General features: G+C 46.5%; 1 protein-coding gene across 1 annotated transcript; it reads right to left on the bottom strand.

The window, feature by feature from the left end:
* Positions 1–217: 217 nt before the first annotated feature.
* LOC119377624 (acetylcholinesterase) lies at positions 218–16,098 on the bottom strand. The gene is made up of 4 exons (XM_037647002.2): positions 15,997–16,098; positions 9,645–9,963; positions 4,764–5,977; positions 218–445 (listed from the first exon to the last, which is right to left on the bottom strand). Exons 2-4 carry the CDS (start codon positions 9,903–9,905, stop codon positions 304–306), a joined length of 1,617 nt encoding a protein of 538 aa, XP_037502930.1. The 5' UTR covers positions 9,906–9,963; positions 15,997–16,098; the 3' UTR covers positions 218–303.
* Between the last annotated feature and the right edge of the window lie 5,849 nt (positions 16,099–21,947).

Consider the following 21,947-nt stretch of genomic DNA (forward strand, 5'->3'; position numbering starts at 1 on the left):
CAATTTAGGCGCGAAAGGTTTGCGGAACTATGATTTATTTTCACATAATGTCTATGAGGTTTTGTCCATGGCTTGAACAGTAGCAGCAGTTGCGCGAGATAAGAAGTCGCATGTCGTACGTGAAATGCAATGGACCTGAATCCTTGTTGGGTTAAAGGAATAATAATAGCTAAATGAATAATAAAAACAAAATGCGCTTTGATCAGATAGAGTTTCCGCACGCATGCAACATGATGTAGTAAACAAGCTTCCTTGATGCAAAAGGAGAGCGCAGAGTTGGCGCTATTGTAAGTCTTCGCAACCCTACAGGTAAGATCTCCATGGCCCGCACTGCTCTTCGCGGAATCCCTTGATATCGGTGATGTTTTCGTAGTCGATGTACACGGAAACCGGACTGTCGGCCGTGTACTTAGGCCATGGTTTCTTCATAGGTAGTTCTGGTACCCTGCGAAAGCGATAGGTGTGAAAGAAATTTTCGCATGTAAGACAAACGGACCATTTCACAATGAGTAAACTTATGAGTCACAGTGGAACTTCTATCTATAAAACTCATCTGGTGATGTAAGATACGCACGATATCCCTACTGATTTCGCCATGCTCTCTTCGTTATGATGGTGTTAAAAGGCGAAGTATGTGGAGATATGGATGCCAGTTACGCTGCTTGTGCCCGACGAAGGCTTGCGAGGAATATTATTGCTATTGAGGTGTTCAGGCGATTGATACATGTATCACTGCACTCCTTCGTTCGAGCCAATGCGATGAGTCGCTTGTAGTATTTTTGAAGCGCTGACGGAGTATCGACGCATCGCCATTATGCTATTCCTATTTTTAATTAAATCTGATACCTCTCAATTTCTGCTATATATGTTTCCCTTATTTTCATATTGACTTACTCAAGCAATATCTCACTATGCCTTCGAACCAAGACAAAAATTTAGGAAAACCTCCTGGCGGCATTTTGGCATCGCAGAGGAAAGACAGCAAGAGTGAAGGTAATTCTATGTTTGGCTTTAAGGCTGGCAGTAACCTTCGTATATTGATCTCGAGCATTTTCATTGCGGAGGCTCGCTAACACGCCTTGTCAGAAACGTTGTCCTGACCAAGTAGGATGCTCTAGGCTAAGTAGCGACGAACAATGGCTTCATCTACGCACCTACAGCTCTGGTGTATATACATATCCCCTCGCCACGTAGCCGACGTTATCGCATCTCCTTATTCTTAAGGGCACCCGCCACGGTGGTCAAGAGACCGTGGTACTCAACTGTTGGCCCGAAGGTCGCAGGATGGAATCCCGGCAGCGGCGGCCATATTTTCAATGGAGGCAGAAATGCTTGAGGCCTGCGTACTTAGGTTTAGGTGCACGTTAAAGAGCACCAGATGGTCAAAATTTCCGGAGCCCTCCACTACGGCGTCTCTCATAATCATATCGTGGTGTTGGGACGTTAAACCGCAAAAATTATTATTATGCTTTAGGACCTCTCGTACTTTCATTTCTTGCCTCTTGAGTTTTGTTGATCATTGTCACAATACTTCTATACTCTGTTGTCATCACGACCATGCCCTTTTCTTCTAGAATCAGGAAACAGCCCGCTAAAAACCAAGACGAAGCCGAGATACGAACAACACACAGCACGAAGGGTGTGCAGTGTTGTTCGTTCCTCTGCTTTGTCTTCATTATTACCAGGCTGTGTAGTGATTCAAGATGTTCAACTAACTAGACAACAAGTTCACTTTTTGTTCTAGGGTTTTTTTGTTGCCCAATACCGCAAGTTGAAATCAAGAAGAAGAAATGGATAATGAGCCGGACACGTAGCACGTCGGCAGGATAACCGGTGGTCACTAAGGGTAACTGACTGTATTCCAGGAGATTGCAAACGCGTGAAGGGGAGACAGAAAATTAGGTGGGTAGATGAGATTAAGAAGTTTGTAGGTATAACGTGGCAGCAGAAAGCACAGGATCGCGGTTGATTGGCGGAACAAGGGAGAGGCCTTTGCCCTGCAGTGGGCGTAGACAGGCTGACAATACCGCATGACTTACAATTTCATTCTTCGAGGGAAGCATACCCAGAGCTCTAGTTATCGGGATTAATATTCTGTTACAATTTTAAATATAATGTTAGGATAATTATCCACCATGAAAGTATGCATATACGACGAAAAAAAAGAGAAACAGGAAGACAGCGGGCTTGCCAGTGCCCCTGACAGGGACACAGAGACTGCCTAGCCGTTAGCTAGGAGGTGATATAACCTTAAAGATGGGTACTAATGAGGAAGTAAAAGACAACAGAACAGTTTTTCACAGATAGGAGCTCGCAAATTGGAACAATGACAAAGATTAAAGCGTAGCAGCAGTAACTGAAAAAATAAATGTAGGAATTTAGTACAATATACATACTGGGAAGAACGAGTCTCTGTATTGGTACATAAAGCGGAAAGTTGGGTTACTTAGAACTTCGAACACCATAATTTTCAGCCCGACAAGAAAAACTAAAAGATGGACCAGAGACGAAGAAATGAGAGCACAGTAAAACGCTCGTCTTCAAGTGAATTGACAATTTGAAAAGTGCGAGCCAAGCAGTTTAAATGGCATGCGCACAGAACAGCTTTAAGAAACAATAAAATTACAAATCGATCGATAACCGTAGCACGGATCCGTTATTCATGTATTCTATTTCTTTTCTGCCTAGAAAGAGTGAAGCAGTGCTCACACATCTATGCAGAAGGCTTCATGAATCAAACTAAGTTTTTCTGTCGTATGCTTACTGAGGACACGTGCGTGTCGAACTACGGATCACACTTGCAACGTCTGCAATGGTCAGCAAGATGACCGGATCCAATCAGAGCTTATAGATGTACGTGATGCGCGCTTAGCCTGTGGTTAACATAATTCCCCTGTCAGCCAACGTAGCACCTGTCAGGTGAAAGGGCTATCCTATAAATTTGCAGGGAATGAAGCGTGTGGCGTGCTTTTCAGTGCAAAGATCGCTCCTGTCATTGATCATTGACAGCATGGCACAAACTTGCCAACTTGTCCGGTGCTGAAAACATCGCAAGGACATCCCACTTATTAGACCCCTTGTTGAGGCAGTGTGAAAAGTTATTGAAATATGGCACTGCGACAAGACATTTGTCTGGTCGTGAAAGTCCAGTTAGTTGCGTACCATGGGACCACTTCTTTCACAAAGTTCTCCGAAACCGAAGCCACTATTTCAGGGGGAAAGCATGCCTTTTTCAGTCTTTACAATTTTGTTCAGCGACACTCGCTGCCAGCTCATGTTTGCAGGGCCGCGAGAGGGCCGAGCGCTGCGAACTGGGGGAAATCCGCGCTTGACAAATTTTGACTGGGCCAATTACAGTGAAACCTCGGTGATACGATCACAGCTCATACGAAGTTCGGGGTGATACGAATTTTTTGTAGGTCTCGGCCAAGGCCCATTGGCCTGCTATGTAATGGAGTACGGTTGTTGCGAACCGATTTTCACCCAGCGACGTGTGATACGAACGTACGCTACCGCCCAGGTACGAAGAGGTGCTCTCCGCGCTGTCGCGGAAGATGCGCCAAGCACGTGCAAGCGCGGGAACGCAAGCGTGGGCATGCGCGCCGCACCGCCAGATCGTCAGAATCACGGTGTAAGAAAAACACTTTCCTTACGGTCAGTATAGACCTTCAGAAACGCGTCACGGCCTCCGAGATTGTGTGCGCGAATCTTTGAGGCTATTATGTGCCTCCGTGTGCCATCGCGTTTAGATTACAGAGGATATTAGCGCCATACTTTTTTTTTCTAACGCGTTGACGCGGGCTGCTTTCGTTGTACTGTGTTTACACGTGCCTGCCTCGTGCATCAGATATCCTATGAAAGGTGGACGAGGGCCGAAAGAAGGCGAGGACGCTCTTGGCGAAAGAGTCAGGCCTGACAACGTCAGCATGCGCGACCGTTGAGGTCGCACTTTTGCGGTCACGGCCGTAAATCTCCCAAAAATCATGCCCAACCCCTCCGCGATAACAAAATCATAACACAGGACCGTGGTTCTGTAATTTTGTGGCCTTAATCTATCGCGTCAAAGCGCTTCTTTTGTTACTTTCGCTGCAGTACTCCGGTGTCATGCAACAAAGGCTACTAACATTTGGAAGGGGCTACTGCTGTCGCGGGTCACAACGCATCTGGTTCATTAATTAAGTACGCGCGTACGGGCCGTATATTTACGACTGCTATGATTACGAGTGGTATGAGCGTATATTTACGAGCGGTATGATTGCCGACATCATAAAACTTAACTGACAATCATTCAGGGTTCTTCCTGACGTTGCTGCTGCCCTGAAAATCAATAAATGAAAATGTACGCCAGCTTTCTTTTGTCGCATGCTAACTTTCCATGCTTTCTGGTGATACGAATTTCGGATGATAAGAATATTTTTGGTGGTCCCTTGAGATTCATATCACCGAGGTTTCACTGTAATAAGTTAAGAGGCGTTTGTTAAAATTAGAAAGGTGCCTCCAGCAGACATGTTCCTCAAAAGACAACCTGATATGTAAGACCTGGAGACTATTCTGTCGTGGAATTTCACGCGTAATACATGTGTTTTACAGAACTTCAGACCAGGCGACCGTTGTCTGTAAGAGTGGCGCCGTACGCAGCTACTGCTGCTAAATTTCTTGTGCTACTAACCATTATCATCATTATTTCTGCTACCACGCTGTACACCAATTTTTCACCGTAACACGAGATAGCGACATGGCAAGCGTGACACACGCGTACTCACCCATTAGCAGCGAAGGTCTTCAAAGCCGTAACCACAACTTCTGACACAGCAGCATCTTCATCATCGAACCGTTCCTTATTGACAAGGGGGACTCCGAAGATATAGTTTATGTCAAATGCATGCGGAGTCCCCATCCAGGCAGGAAGCGGGTTTTTAGCTGACTTGTGACCAAAGACGTACGAATACACGGTCTGACCACGGTCCGCGTGCTTTTCTGCCGTGAAATGCATGGGACAGACGAAAACAGAGTCGGAAATGTAGTCAACGTAGCCGCGCCTCAGGGAAAATTTGTCCTGGGCCTCTGCTGTGTACTTCTCCAACATTTCCGGAAAGTCCATCTTGAGCCACGAGAATACGCCTTCATGCAGAGAGTGCTTAAATATCTTTTCGTCAAGGCCTTCCACGTCGTCAGGAAGCAGCTCGCTTCTAAGAGGATAAATCAGAGAAAGCACCCCTTCGTCCTCGGTGACTCCTAGGACGATGTCGACGTTATGAAAGAACCCCTTGCTGATTGCGACAGTGGGTACCTTGGGCAGGAATTCGTTGTGGTAGGTTGGCAAAAATAGAAATATCTTGGGTGCAAGAGATTCGGCTGCGGCGAGCACCAGTTCGTCGGCGCTTTTTGTTCTGAGGCAGTCGATCACGGCTTCAGCATTAGATCCTAGGCTTCGGTCCCCACCTGAACAACCTACAACGGATGCAACCTTGTTGCCCTTGCTAATGCTCTCATGGGTGGCATCGAAGAAGTCTAGGGTGTGCAGTGTTCCGCTCATCATGTACGCCCTCTGGAATAGGCCACGACTCACGGGAGATAGTACATGCGCATGGGCACTCATTCCTCCAGCACTCTCTCCTAATATAGTCACTCTTGACGGGTCACCACCGAAGTCACGGATATTCTCCCGGATCCACTTCAGAGCCAGACTCTGATCCATAAGACCCATGTTGCCAGGTGCTTCAGGGCTGTTCGCGTCAAGGAAACCCAGGATTCCCAGACGGTAATTCATTGAGACGACAACTAGGCCAGTCTTGGCAGCAAGTGGAGCCCCGGTGTAGTTGTCGTAGCTCGCGCATCCCTGAGTGAAGCCGCCTCCGTGAATCCACACCACTACTGGAGCTAGATCGCCGTCGCGACTAGCAGGACTCCAAACGTTCAGATGCAAGCAATCTTCAGTGTATTCGATCTCACCCGCCATGAATTCGCTGAACACGACCTGCAAAATGAGCAGAATTCAAGGTTTCGATGTGTAATGTCGTATAATAGATTATGGTTATGCCCTCAATAGCGGATGATAGCCTAAATTTAAATCTGCAAGTCTCGTAGTACAGTTTTTACACACGCCTCTTGCAAGCGTTCCATTTCGCGATCAGCAGATTTACGCAGAAAAAAGCGAAACGATTGGCTTCCATTAAAAGCTTCCTTATAGTATGAACATCCACATTACACCGTTTTAAAGAATTTATGCAACACTTACAATAACCATGTAGTTGTGAGCACAAATTAACGGTATCACCAACTAGAGGCAATGGAATTGCGAGTAAGCCCTACAAACAGATGTTCGAATGAGTTATAATAGAATAATAAACTGATAATAACAAACACGCGTGTATGCATGCATATGTATGTATGTATGTATGTATGTATGTATGTATGTATGTATGTATGTATGTATGTATGTATGTATGTATGTATGTATGTATGTATGTATGTATGTATGTATGTATGCCTGCATGGGTATGTGTGCATGTGATCGTGTGTGTGACACGACATGACAAGAAGGACCCGTTAGTAGACCCTTGTAGAGGTCACTTTTTAACTGCTGCGCGGGCCGCGTGCACGAATCTCACTGCGATGACTGGGATCGGGCTCAATTGTTTTGTACGTGAAGCGTTCGAAATACGTCGCGATGGCCGGCAGGTTATCAGCTAGTCTATTTTGGCTATTCTTTGTGACTCCCTCGAGTTGACCGCCATTGCCGTCGGTTTCTCAGTCACTCTGTCGCTTGTGTACGTATGTCGCGACGGCCTGGCTGCTGCTCGCTTGTCTGCCGCTCGCTTGAAACGCATCATCGCGATGGCCGGCAACGGAATCGATAGTTGTTACGTCGCGCGTTGCGAATGAATCGCGACCGCCAGTGGTGGCTTAAGCTGGCTATACTTCATCTATGATTTGACACCCTGAAGACTGGCCGCCATTGCTGTCGGCTTCCCGCTCGGGCGCCCGAGTTCGCCGGCGTCGGTCGCGGCGGCCTGCTTCGGCAAGCGAATTGGACAAGTTGGTGCGTATTAGCTGCGGACATATCTACTAGCGCGAAAAACACAAAGGACGAGGAAAAGACGGCAGAGAGGACGCAGGCCTGCTTCGGACTCGCGATATTAGGCAGGGGCCTTGCTGTTTTAATTGCGGCACGGTCGCTCACTTGACGTTCGCCGCCGTTGGCGGCTGGCGCGCTCGCTTGAGGTGTATCACGTCGCTGGCAGAATATTCGCCGCCGTGGTCAGCGGAAGCTCCGCGCGATGTCTGCAGTGGCCCTACACTTGAGCTGCAGTGCTATGTTGCTAGAGATTCGTCTTCGATTATGTATCACATTACGGCGGAAATATGCATGCGATAATTTAGACGTATCCTTTTATTTCACCTTGCACGCTTTTTCCATATGGGTGCTTCCTGACTGCACTATATAATGTGTCTAGAACTGCTTGCAATCTATTTGCGTTTTGTAGGAAGCAGCCGTTGTTCACAACGTGCCGGCTGTTGTGTGCGCTGGCTAGTTCGATAGCCGTTACCAACCGGTTTCTCTGGAACAGCTTGGGAAAGAAAAATGAAGCTTACGAGTTGCGACAACTACGTAGCCCTGTATTGGGCATCTGACAGCGAGTTAGAACAATACAAGATTTATTTTGGTCGTTTTTGTCTTTCTTTTGCCCCTGTCGCAGAATCTGCGACAGCAGTGAAACACGCAAGACTAAATATTTATTCACGCGTGTATTGAGGTGCCATTTGTTTGTCGCCGCGACAGAAAAATACGCGAAAAGTTGACAGTTTGGCGCGAAATAGCTGCAGGAGATCGTTCCTGGCGATTAAAAGGCCACGTGTACTGGGGAAATTTAGAACATCCGTGTGAGATATCTGAGTGGACCAGCTGTTCGCCTGGCGAGGAGCAACTGGGGGGACTAACAGTCGCTCTGGTAAGGTATAAATACGAGGACTAAATGTTAGCTCATTGAGGTTCAACTATTCGGACTGAAAGTAAGTTTTTGAGTAGTAACTTTATAGGGCGTAAATGTGGTGCCGTCACTCTTTAAAGGAATTAATGATTGGGGAAGCCGCGTTAGTCCCCCAAAATATGAAATGCACACCCTTTTAACTCCCATTTGCTTTAGAGTGTACCAACAGGGTAACCTACCCATGTAAAGAATTTCACCGAAGAATAAGGGTAGGATGGTGCGCATACGGCAGATATTCCCAGATTATGGCAGCCTGCTGATCGCTGCGCTAAAGGAAAAAGCGTAAAACTATTGTGTATCGCTTATACTTACACGTGAGAAAGAAACTGAAAATTAGAAAGGAACTCGAGAAGTTAAGAACCACGTGCGGTGCCATCGAACGGAAAATAATAGGCGTGTGCAATATTGTGAGACAGGCATTGTGAATCGGAGAACAAAGTCAGATGGCAGATATCATAGTTGGCATTGAGAGGAAAGAGTTCCCCTAGGCATGTCACACAATTCGAAGAATACACCGCCGATCGTCAGTTAATGAGTCGCGATATTCATAACAAGATATGGGAAATGCAGCCGATGAACAGCCAATGGTTAGCTATGGGGATGCAGAAGGACATTGCGTCCTGACATCATTCTTACGTCGTTTTGTTGCGCTGAAAGTTCTAATGAACAGGCACTAACTAGTCCATCAAAGCATGGTGTAAAATGGGGCGGATGTAATTCTTAAATTTGCAAGCATGAAATGAAACCGCGGTTAAGTGTGCCGTTCGGTGATAGTTTATTGCGCCCTTCCACAATGCATAACAGAATCTGGTCGCCTAGGACAGCAAAAACAGGATATCATTAGAGGACTTCTACCTGCAGTGGACATAGAATAGGCTGGCGATGATGATAATCATCATGGCTGACTAAACGTCTGTGGTTAGTCAGCCTCCGCGAAGAATGACATTGGCTCACCATTCGAGATAGTCGAACTACTGGCAGCGTCTGTTTGCGCTGTAGAGACAATTAAAGTGAAGTACGCCAAAGAACGGCAGCCGGACTTATAAGATCGTGCTGGTCAATGTGCTTTCTACACACTTTTGGTATGGTGGTTACCTTGTAAAAGGTGTACCTGTGAATGATCTAGACGGTGTGGATTAGAAACGCTGTGGATTAGACGCTGAGGTATTAGAAATGTGTTGTAGCTCATGTTATTTACATCAAAGGGCAGTAGAGGTAATCTGCTTGTAACTCGTGTTTTCTGTACTTTCCGAGACCATTAACCGACGTTTTCAAGCGTACCTAATGAACGATAATTAAGACTTCGTTGATTGCTTTGCAGGTGTGCAAACGGTGCCGACTTTATTTCACACTGGTATTGGATGTCAGCAAGAGTAGGCAACAATAAAGAAATTTAAACACATAGCAAAAATAAGAAGCTTTTTCTAATAGTCTACATGAACAGCCTAACAGTAAATAAAATAGCTATTTCATCAGGCTGAGTGGTAAATATTTATTGTATGATAAGGTAGTGCTCAAGAATATCCCTTCTCTTTTTTTTCTAACGAATGTACGCTCAGGTGTCCAGAAATAGAGTTGTCTAAAGTGTCGTTTCCTTTCATGTGGATATTTATTTGGTCATAGGAAATTATTTCCGTGTTAACGGCCTTATACCTGCGGGCAAGCCGTCCGCTTGCTCGTTGCGTCCAGGATTCCATCCCAAGGCTTGGCTGGCTGGGGTGGAAGGAATCGTAGCCGGCCTACGGGTGGCTGCGCGAATGGAATGCCCCGGTACTCTTCCACCTTCTGTCCCAGCAGATCCAGCCGGTTTCCTCCGACTCGTCCCAGACGGGTCACTTTCTCCACGTCGTAAGCCCTGCCGCAGCTCACTGCCGCCACGAAGAGCAGCACTTCGCAGCACCGTGCCACGCCCATATAGTCGAAGATCGGTTCTTTACGCACTAGGTGCCAGGCAGCGGTAACAGTCGGAAACCTAAAGAATGGCATGACTTCATCGTGCCTAAACACTCAAACGAATTCACGCAGTAGCACAGAAAGCAATACGGACGGTGAAAGATCAAGATGGCACACAGCGCAGCTTGATTGTTCGCCTTCCGTGTGGTTCTTTTCGATACTGCGCGAATGATGTACTGCCAACTAGTCCGTACTCTGGCGGAAAAAAAAGGTCTTACTTCGATCTGGGAGAAAAAAAATCTTTCAATGAATGGGTAGAAGAGTGGAAACGCAACATAAGATGGTCATTATATCTTTTATGTCTGACAACAAAAGCCTACAACGATTACGGAATAAACATCACTTAAAGAAAACACTAATGTAGCCGCATTGTCCGTAAAAGCATGCGAGTGAATCATTGCAGTAGATCAGAGCTCTTGCTAGAACTAAGAACCACTGATTCAAGGAATTCAACGAAATCCTATACAGACCTTATGCAAAATCTGTGCCATCTACACGCCGTGCGCATAGATTTCCGCCATGTTGAAGTCTAAGCGCGCCCTGCATGTGCACACACAGAGCGTAAGTATCAGCACGTGGCGGCGGATAGGAACGGCACTGCGACATATTTTCGTGTGCCGTGTTCCTCAGGTAGAGGAAATTGGGATGCTGAAAAAAGGTTTGTAGGAAGCTAACCTCCATGCTATTACATTTCCTCGCTGCCGAGGAGAAGCAGCAGCAGCAGCAGGAGATCATTCCGTTGCTACGGCTACTGCTTACGACTAACGCCGTGCTTACAATCGCCGTTCTTAATCGATGCGGTATGTGACAGCATCGGCGCTCATCAAAGAACACTCTTTCGTGTCACGCCGCAACAATCCAGTTCTCGCGCCGTGTGCTTGCAGGCACAGACAAACCGGCTTCATGTACGAGCTTCAAAGCAGCATCGCGGCTAGTCGCGCATGCTTCCACTTCAGTTGTCGTCATTACTTTGTTTATTACATTGCGATAATAATTACATCGTTAGACTGGCGCCACATGCGCGTCATCGATTGTCAGAGAACGGACCGATTGTGCTGGAGCGTGTTGCTTGTAGTTTGTTTTCGATAGTGGGACTTTAACAAAGAAGCGTTTGGTGGGATGCATTCCGGGCGTATTGCTTCTCTATGCGTAATTTCGAGGATTTCGTGTGCTGTCACCAGAAAATTCAGAGGTGCGGCCCGGATGCCCTGACCGCCCCGCCTTTATTTTAGATGCGAAGCATGTAATGGTGGAGGTCATTTCGGTGGTGGTGGGGGTGTGCGGCGTGACCACCCTTACTACGCATGCGCAAACCCTCTCCGCTCCTCCTCTCCCCCTCTCCTGCGACGAGTAGGCGGCAGCGACGTTTCCTGCATCTTTACTTGGCACGAGCGGCCGATGGCCGCTCTGCTTCTGTGGCTCTAGCCGCGGGGCGCTCGTGCTCTCCTTCCCTCGCTGAAGAATCCCACGACGACACCAATGGCATGGACTGCAGAAAGGCAGACGCACATGATCTTGCGACTTTGTGGGGGTCGAATATCTCGGACGCCGGCATTTCCACGCAGCGGGAGCTGGATGGAGACTGGAAGACAGTGGTGATTCTACGCCAGACGGAGGCACAGGCTCGAGAACGCAAGACAAAAAATTACACCATCTTCCGCTCAAGCTAACCATCTCCCCGCTGCTCCGCATCCACACATGGTTCCCTTTACTGGGAGATGGTGTAGTTTTTTAAAATGTATACCCCATGTAGAGGTTCTGCCAAAAGCTGATCCGGCTTCGCAAAAATCCTGTATGCGCCACTGTGTGCTAGGAATTATTACCAGATGTTTCAAGTATATGGCACTTTCGTATGAAACTGAAAAAAGTGCTGTTCCGGGAAATAGTTTACATTCCACCTGGGCCCGCTCTCGTTGGTTACGCGCGGAGGTGGTTTCGAAAGCGTTCAGTCGGCGACTCAAAACTGTTTTGCTGCAAAGGGTTGAAATTTTAAGGCGCCAGTAGGCCCCGAAAGCAACGATGTGAACGCGAATATTATTGGCGTATCGTGTTAATCACGAGCACATGTCGGAAGGATATTGCATAAAATACCAGCTAACGCCCCGTACTTCTTGCAGCAACTAACACGTTTCATGTTCACTTTCCAAGTGCCTGAGGTCTGTAAATTTTTTTACATTCAAATCGTACAGTTATTCTCTACAGAACTTACGTCGGTGACTAGAGTGGCGAAAATTTTTTAATTTAAAACTTTAAATGAGCACAACATTTTATTTACAATTAGATGCAGATCAGGACGTGGGCTGCTCCTTATGAAACACACTTTGAAATGGGCCAACAGCACTTTCTTTACCGTCGCGCCTAGTCGCGTCGCGCGCTAAATCCTCTTCCCAACACTACACGCAGGATATTCAGGTAGCAAACGTCGCCTTATTAGCTACACTGATAACAGACAAAATTTATAACCTAGCTCATGGCTTCATACTCCAGACGACGGCAGGCCAACATGTGACTCGGTGACGAACTTGCACTTTCGATGTCGTTGTGAGGCAGTTCTTTACACGTAATAACCGTCACCGCAGTGACTAGAAAGTGGCGGTAACGTGTACAGGTTTTTACACACTCGTGTGACATTTTTATGCCCCGATTGATTATTTCAACAGAGATATGAGCAAAAAGTTATAGCAGCGACAGCAATACGATTCGCACACAAGCCTCTAACATGACGCCAAATCGGTAGCTTCGTTAAACTTCTGACTGATGGCAGCAATTTTACACAAGGTCTATAGCGTCTTATAAGCACTCACTGTAAGATACTCCAAGGATATACATAATGCTCCGCATACAATATGGGAAACTGCTCAATGACGCAACTAATCTGCTATATCTTTGGTGTTTGCCACAAAAGTAGACCATGGAGCGTTTATTCCACGCGTCTATTCATTGGTATAATGGCTTATTTCATACTGAATACACTTCAAGAAAGGTACAGGAGGTAAAGGCGCGTACCGCTTGACACAGGCCGCTCTAGCCACAACCTATTATGCCCGCAGCGTTTTAATAGTGGCAGTTTGTCGGTACTGAACAAGTACACACGATGTTGTATATTGTTACAAACTTGACAAGAACGACGTACAAAATTTACAAGAATATTATTTTCACAGATTTATAGTGCAACAGTTATTTCTTTAAGAAGCCTGTTAGATAATTAGAAAATACTGATAGTTAGTAGACTAAAACTTAAAAAACGAAAATGAAAAGTAGCGAATAATATACACCAAAAATATTCATTGTACATGACAAAGTGGTAAGAGACCTGAGGAAGTTGCCGCATTACTAATTAGCTCAAAATGGCAGACAAAAATCTTATCATATTGATTACTTTTTAACACTGTTTTATGCCAGGGTTCACCGGGGCTCCACTGACGTATTTCCGTCCCGAATATGACGTTGTGAAATATACAATAAGAGATGGCAAAGAAAACAACGAGAAGAAGAAAATCCGCAGCGGGAAACCACTCGGCCACAAAGCGTACGTTCTTGAGTTTACTAACGGCGAGCTATTTATATAAACCATTTACTGATGGCGGTACTCAGAACTCAGTGGCTTCAGCGTGTTCTTGTTATTACTTGCGAGATGGCGTAAAGAGCGCGCAGCGCGCTTTAATATTGGTCGTCGGCCCGCGCATTGCGATGCGACCGCGCCTCTACAGGGGGTGTTTCTCACGCTCACGCGCTTACCTCGTGATGGGGGCTTCCTTCTGCGAGCAAATCATAAGGACGAAGTATTTGCTGCGTTATTCAAGAGTTTTTGACCTTTGTAGGTGCAATAATAATTTCTCGAATCAGTTTAGATGCATCAAGAAGGCCGCTGTTTTATTGATATATTTTTCATTATGCAAGTTCTCGAAATAAATGTGTTATCGTCACTTTACAGTGATGACGATGTAACAGCTACTTTAAAACTTCCTCGGATTATATTTTGTAACAGTTTCCTAAGTAGCTTTGTTTTCCCTGGTTACCAGTTCTCGTTACAGATATTCGGTCTGCATATGCACGGTGGCGTTGTTGCTACGGCATTGTGTTGTTGAACACAAAGTCGAGGGCTCCGTTATCGCCTTCAGCGGCAGCAACCCGATAAGGGAAGAATGCGGATGCGCTTGTGTGCCGCGTTTTGGGTTCAGGTCAAAGACGCCTGCTGGTGAAAATTACTCTGGCACACTCTGCTATGGCGGTCACCGTAGTGAACTGTACAGGGGCGGCGCTAGAGGGGGTCACGGGGGGCCGCAGCCCCCCACAATTTTCGCCCGTCCATCTTTGCACCCTAGCCCCGCCACGGTGGTCTAGTGGTTATAGTGCTCGACTGCTGACCCGAAGGTCGTGGGATCGAATCCCGGCCGCGGCGGCTGCATTTTCGATGGAGGCGAAAATGTCTGAGGTCCGTGTACTTAGCTTTAGATGCACGTTAAAGAACCCCAGGTGGTCGAAATTTCCGGAGACCTCCACTACGGCGCCTCTCATAATCATATCGTGGTTTTGGGACGTTAAACCCCAGATATTATTATTATTTGCACCCTAAAAGGAAATACATTTAAAACACAACCCATAAGTTGTCCGCCTCACGGCCCCCCTCCCCTCTGAAGGAATTCACTCGTCCCCCCCCCCCGGCCCCCCCCCCCTATTAAAAACTCCTGGCGGCCCCCCTTAAACTGTGGATTTGTAATATTAATAATTAGGGTGGTTTTACGTCCCAAAATAACGATATGACTATGAGGGACGCCTTAGTGGAGGGTTCCGGGAATTTTTACCATCTGGTGTTCTTTAACGTGCACCTGAATCTATGTACACAGGCCCCTAGCATTTCACCTCCATACAAAATGCGGCCACCGCGGCCGGGATTCGATTCTGTGTCCTTCGGTTCAGCAGTCGACCACCGTAACCACTATACCACAGCGGCCGGTGTTTGTGTGTACGCATTAGTAAGACTCATGCAGCTCAAAACTTTCGTCAAGCTATAGGAAAGGGCGCATGAAGCCATAATTGTGAAAATTATGCCTAGTAGTGAAAAACAGATAATTCAGTACAGTTGAGTTTTATTTCCTTAAAGGCCCTCATTCAGGCGATGTTACATAAGGGGTGGGATGACAAATAAAAGAAACGGCGAAGATTCAATTAACATTTTAGATGATCAGTGATGCGTTCTTTGAAGGTAGACAATAAGGCAATGGTGACAATGTCATAGGGCAGGGCGTTCCGGTCTGAAGCTGCTCTGAGGAAAAAATGAAGCACAAAGCACGATGGCAGGCGGGGAACTTCAAGTGTATGACTGGTGCGGTGGGAAATGTGTGACGCGGCTGTCATAAAAGCGGCTTAATTGTGAGAAGAATAAGAGAACTTATGATAAAGGCTGAGGCTAGCCAACCAGCGACGATAAGAAACCATAATCCAATAGTTTTAAAGTAAGATGGACATAATAAGCAAGTCTGATTGAGCCTAATTTTATAAGTCCATAAGCAGCCCTTCTAGAAATTCTTGCTCAAACCATGTTCTTATGCGTATGTATTGTTTTAAATTGCGTGCTTATAAACTTCCTTTATCCCCATCTGCCAAGCAACACAGCGTTGTTTTACGAAGCTGCTCAAAAGTGCGAAGATTGTTCTAAACGCTATTTTTTTTCTTTCTTGGCTTTCTACTACCTTGATGGCATTTGTCACATGAATACAGGTTACTCCGCGCGTCCAGTTAAAGGCTCGTTCGGCTTTTTGTCGTCTTCCACTGCAGAACGCTACATAGTAGTTGACAGAAGCATTTTGCTGACTTCGGTCGAGTGCGTTGAAAGTTATCGCATATTACAAGAACTTCTTCAAACAGCCTGCGTCCAGTATGGCAGCCACAGATGATGCAGTGCAGAGCATTTTGCCAAAGATTAGACATCTGCAATAACCGTTGCTTCGAATATATCTGCACTCGCATAATAACTGTATAACATCCAGCATCATTCCAGAACAAGAAGAACTGCGAAATGCTAAAGCCCGAAGAACAATTGTGTACTCACTTTCTCAGTACCACGGACAGACAGAGCTTCCGGAGCCAAAAGGAAGCAAGCCTTTCAAGGGTGCCGTGTAGCAGCAGCCGTTTAAAGTGCGCTCTCCACCACTGAGATAACGCAGACTTCGGGCGTCTGTGTCCGATAACATTCGTGGAGGAGATAAAGCGGCGTGCTTTCGTCGCATGGAGACGGTCCTCTTCCCGGCGTGGATTCCTATATAAAGCCATGATAAGGACAGCCGACGTCGGCCAATCTGTCTGTTTTTGTGCCCCGGACGGCTTTCCCTTGTATCGCAAAATAATTGATGACAAGAGCGCCACTGTTCAATTGGGGGCCGGCCCAATTTTATCAGTGGTGTCAAATGAATTCGCTGAACAACGCCCAAGATGATTACAATGTTAGTATTACCTCAGATATTATTACTATGCCTGTAGATCGTATAGCGCAACTAACCGACGGTACACAAGAAAGATGCACACACAACAAAGCGCTATGCGCTATTATTACTATGCGATACTTGATTCTTCAAGAAAACGTTGACATTGTCACAACAAGGAGGAAATAACGACGTATTCCTCGACCAATGGAAATTTGATGCATTCAACGAAAGACACCACGATCAAACATGTGTACTGCAGAGATACATACCTTAAAAGAGCATAACTTTACGCGAGTAGATGGGCCTATAATGTGTTCGCTTACGTGTGTCACGCACACGGAAACTATTTGGGCTCATGCTTTACCTACGACGCCCCGTCCGCTTCAGGAGATTTTAAACAAAAATCCACTTTGTCAGGTGGACATCACACCAAAACTTTGGCAAGCTTCATCCAAATAGAGACACATTTAGTCTTGCGCTATCATTCGAGCTCCCACGCTTCTACACGTTTTGTGCAGACGTGTGCTTAATAACCACGCAAAGATGGGCAAGCACAAATATAACTTACTTTCAGTTGCTGTTTTTTGTCGGCTCTTCTCTTGCCTCTCTAACCGGTAAACCTACGGCGAACGCCGGAGGATAGCGAGGGTGTTTAGCACTGCCGAGCCGTGATTAAACGGTGTCCACAAAGAGTGCATGTCATTGCGAATACCGAAAAAGATGTCGCGGTCATAAAGGGCGATCCTTTCGATTCTAACGTCGGCATGCGAAGGACATCCACGCACGGCAATTCTGTGTGTGTCGGCTGCCTCTACGGAAACGATGCAGCTGGGTCGATAAGATTCCACGTAAGGGAGACCTGTGTAAGGGAGACATTGATGTCACAGAGAAATAAAAAGAAAGAAAAGAAGAGCGCTGACCATGCATCACTCACCAAGTGCATAATGTTTGCTGTGCAGCACTCGTACTAGAGTACTTTTGCGCACGTAGCATGCAATGCAACCTTGGAGACACCACACGAAAAGAAAGAATATAGAGACAAGAAAGATATGATGACGACGTTCATATGTCGTATCTTTTTTTTTGAAGGCGGCGAATGGACGAGCTTTCTTCAATTAATGTCGTCACGTTGGGGTGCTCGTTAAAGGCCAACTCCGGCGATTTTTTGGCCATGTCAAAGTAATGGTGCTTTTATATTCCTGAGACGCTCCTGTCACGGGTCCGATAGCAGAAACACTCGGCAAATTGGAGAATAATTTTAAATAAGCAACAAAGCGCAACACCGAAACCGAAACACAACCGAGCATACTGTCTTCGCGTGACGTATAAGTGGTTACAAAACCGGAAATCATGCAAGGCATGCCGGTCCCGCCAGCGCGTAGTATGAAAGCTGCGAAAGCGGCGAAGAGCAGACGCTCATTTGAAAGGTGACTCCGTCGGAAATCTTGTGTGTGACTGACCGTGTCACGTGCACAAGCTGAGCTGTCGGAAGATGACAGCTGCGATTCCGACGCATTTGGAGGCCAACTGTAATGGCCATTCCTCTTTGATGAAGTGGAACACACCTGTTTAGCTCTTTGCTTGCCTGGTTGCACATTCCACCGCCAGATGGCACCACCTGTCCAGGGAGCTCAAGTTTGTGGGGCCGTGATCGGGTAAAATGCTATCGCTCAGAAGTTCGCGGACTAACTAAAGCTTCTTAATATTGCTATGGGAAGAGTGCATAAGTTTGACAATAGCGGCGTTCAACGTCGCGTTGGTACGGCCGAAGGAACTTAACATAAGCCAAGTATGAGCCCCCTTTCGCACCATTAGGTTACGTTGTTTCGCACGATGCGAAGCTCACCGTATACCGATATAGGCCCAGTCACGGTGCACCCTGTATATGCTACGGGAAGTGTTTCCGTGGTGTTCACGCATGTGCATTCTTTAGCCGGTACGGTATTACCGTACTTTCCGTGCGGTAAACCGGCATTGCTAGCTAAAACACTCTAATATAGAGACGCAGGGTAATCGTTAGGTGCGAGTGTTTCGTGACTGCCAACGGGGAATTGTGTGCAGCCCACAACGCGACACCACTTGCCACCCATCGCACGCATTACCACAAGGAACTGAAATTCACACGCCCAGCCAACGAAGCGCTCGCCAAACACTCGCGATTGTTGCCTTGCGGATAGCAGACGCTCTAGGGGCCCCTCGGTTCCGTCACTTCCGCTTAACAAAAAAGACGTCATGCACCCAATGTTGCCAATAATTTTGGGAAGCGAGGTGGGGAGAGTCGGGGCAATCAATAAAATTCATTTGCAATGAATCTGCGTATGTCTCCAGCTTGTAATTTGGCATATATAACGGGAACGTGAAAAGGAACGTACACAGCGAATTTTATTGAGATCCATGGACCTCGAAAAATCGCCGGAGTTGGCCTTTAAGAAGTGGGGAATTGGGTAAGTTAATTTTTGTGTACCTGTCTTGAAGCTGATCTGTCGTAAATTATGGCTGTGGTACCGCTCGAGAAACTTCCTTAAAAATTCAGTTAGGTTCGACTTAACTTTGTAATATACTATCGTTGCAATTTTTGTAGCGTTAGCTACACTTGGGGGAGGAGGGGGGGGGGGGGGGCTAGCCGGAGCCGATTTCGCGTGGTACCTCATGAGCCGTGCTGCACATGCGCGAGGATCAGTGCGGAGCCGGCATCTCACGCGCTCTCCGCCACCGCCGTGCGCGGCTCGCCGCTGCTGGTGGCGGAGAGCGGGAGGAGTGGCGTCGTAGCCGGGCAGACAGACTGGCGCCGGCGCGCGCGACTCGCCGCTGCTGCTCTGCGCAATCCATTGGGGTGACGTCGTAGCCGTGGCGCGCGCAGCTATTCGCCTTCGCCGCCTGACAATGCGCTGGTGCCGCTTGATAGCGCCTCTGACTGGCGTTTGCATGTGGGTAACGCCATGGAGAAGGAGAGCGCAAATGCTGCTCAACGGCGCAGAAGAGCCGAGAAGCTTATGTCATCGGATTCTGAAGTAGTTGCCTGGCAATTAGCGGTTCAGCGTACGAAGAATGAAGAAGCAACCTGACGTTGAGCAAAACTAAATATGCATGTGCCACATAATACGTATACCGTGCGTGTGTCATTGGAGCAGCAGTAAGCATGTGAATCAAGCTACGCCTAGACAATCTGGAAAGCTCAGAATAATCAGCTGAACCTCTGCTGACGCTGCGTATATCCTGGCATAGCCGAGCTAAGCCACAGTAATTTTTTTTATTTGGGATGTTAATAATCACTGCAGCCAACGCTTTAAAAAAGAATGGCGTTGTGTGTGAACGAAAGGGCAGGAGTTCAATTAGTCGCACAGATCGCTTTTGCAAGTGCAAGTGCAAGTAGAAACTTGATATAATACAGAAGGAGGTCCCAAAGTAAAAACTGTCAGGGGGACCTCCTGTGAATACATCTATAAAAAATGTAGAAACAAAGATTGGCAACTAAGGAAAAAACAGCAGGCGAATTAAACAAAATGAACGTAATGAAAATTATTCAATCTTATAGCAGTTCAAATATTTACATGTAAGTGATAAAACATAAACTTTTGTAATAGATGTAAATAGCTGAGGTTACTTTTTGTCGTTGTTCCCCATATAAGAAGGCAATAGTGAACATGCGAACCTATTGCTGTAGAGTAAATCTGTCTTACCATACTACTAATAAGTGACGTAACATGCAGAGTGGGCCAACTGCTCGAGAGATGTTTTTTTCTTAAAGGGACTGTCTACCGTTCGGAAAGATCTTCTGATTGTGGTGAAAATGAGAAGATCGTTGGTCACATCGGCGGCAACAAGCGTGCTTTTGACCCATAAAAAAGGAATTAGATTTTTAATTTGATGTTGAAAATCGTGAAAGAATGACCGCTAGCGTCACCCAGCGGCGATGTGGTTCAATCTACTGGTATGACAAGACATCCTCGCAGGTAGACTCATTTTGCTTAAAAACAAACATCTATAAATTAAAATTGTATCTTGCGCACTTGAGGCAGCTTTCGGTTGCGTCAGAGAGTAATTTTTTGCCTTTTTTTCCTCACGCGTCTAAAAAGGCGCCCGGTGGCGCTGCTTGCGGCACCGCCCTCGATTTCGTGTGCTTCATGACTCATGCGCTATTTCACGCGGCCCTCCACGCTGGTCGTACCGTGCCGCCGTATTGCTGTTAGGATGTCTCAAATGTGCTGCGCTGTGAAGGCGTGCATTTATAGTCTCTTTTTGATGAATCAACTTGGCTTGGATTGCAGGAGCAGTGCTAAAATAAACGCACAGAATGCAATTACACTGCAAAACAAGTGTTCTGTAATCGTATAACACGGCTTCATTTAACGGCTAGCGCGCTGAAAATGACTGTTAGATTCACTACATTAGTGTTCAGCGAAAATAATGTAATCCTACAGAAATCACACGTGCTTTCGGTTTTATTTTTTACCGGCACTACAATCGTCATCGCGTTCGCCAGCCAGTGTTGTAGTGATATTTCACGCCACTGGAAGGAGACCGAGCGCAGATCGAAAAATTCTGTTTTAAAAATTTCTGCTAGCCCAGGCTATCCAGAGGGCTCAGAAAAGGGCGGAGCGTCACGGCGTTCTGTCCTCTACGTGGGCGCGGCCAGCGGTTGCAACGGCCTCCCGTTAGGGGGTCCTCTTAGTAACTCCTCAGGATTCAATAAAGTTCGTTGTCTGTCTGTCTGTCTGTCTGTCTGTCTGTCTGTCTGTCTGTCTGTCTGTCTGTCTGTCTGTCTGTCTGTCTGTCTGTCTGTCTGTCTGTCTGTCTGTCTGTCACTTTCCAGAGAAACCGCTGCAGGGTTGGGCACTTCAGGCTGCATGCTTTCGATCGCGGTATAAAACAGAAAAGCGATGAAGGACGGTAGACAGTCCCTTTAAGTAATTGATATGAACAGACTATTCTAAATATTCGTGAAAGAAGACACCGAGGAGTTTGTGAGACGTAACGCGATCAATATGTTTTACTTGAAATGTAATAATCTCTTTGCTAGCGTATGTCTTGTTACCGGGTCTAAATACAACAAACTCTCTTTATTTAGCGTTCAGATTCAACCTGTTCGCCCTAAGCCAGGTAGATAGGTTTTGTAATCATAGATTGGCTTTTAACTTAAGGGTGTCAATATCTGGCCCAGAGAAGAATACACTGGTGTCATAGGCGTGTAAAATAATGTCAGGTGTTAGGGGTATGTTTACTATGCCAATAATGTATACAATAAATGAGAGCGGGCCAAGGATTGACGCTAGGGGCACTGCGCATGTAATTTCACCAAATACAAATTTCGCATTGGCAATGTTAACGTATTAACGGTTTCCTACGCAACTTTTTACGATATCTAGAGCTATTTCTCTAGTTCAACAGAATACGTTGGCGGGCTAGTTGGTGAGAATCCATAGTACTTATTTAGCGCAAAAAACGACACCACAAGAAAGAAGACAGTGTTCTGTGTTCTTTCTTGTGGTGTCGTTTTTGCGCTAGTTAAACACTATAGCTATTTCTCGAACACCGTATCTGGATAGTTTCAGCAGCAAAACATCAAGTTTAACGGAAT

This window comes from Rhipicephalus sanguineus, unplaced genomic scaffold (genome assembly GCF_013339695.2).
Source record: "Rhipicephalus sanguineus isolate Rsan-2018 unplaced genomic scaffold, BIME_Rsan_1.4 Seq513, whole genome shotgun sequence".
Lineage (NCBI taxonomy): Eukaryota > Metazoa > Arthropoda > Arachnida > Ixodida > Ixodidae > Rhipicephalus > Rhipicephalus sanguineus.

Bases quoted from the DNA above. Each gene is read 5' to 3' on its own strand.
- LOC119377624 (XM_037647002.2), bottom strand. From the start codon at position 9,905: ATGGGCGTGGCACGGTGCTGCGAAGTGCTGCTCTTCGTGGCGGCAGTG. The intron at 5,978-9,644 runs GTATAAGGCCGT...CTCATTTTGCAG, and splicing joins AGCGGACGGCTTGCCCGCAG to GTCGTGTTCAGCGAATTCAT. The intron at 446-4,763 runs GTGAGTACGCGT...TCGCTTTCGCAG, and splicing joins AAGACCTTCGCTGCTAATGG to GGTACCAGAACTACCTATGA.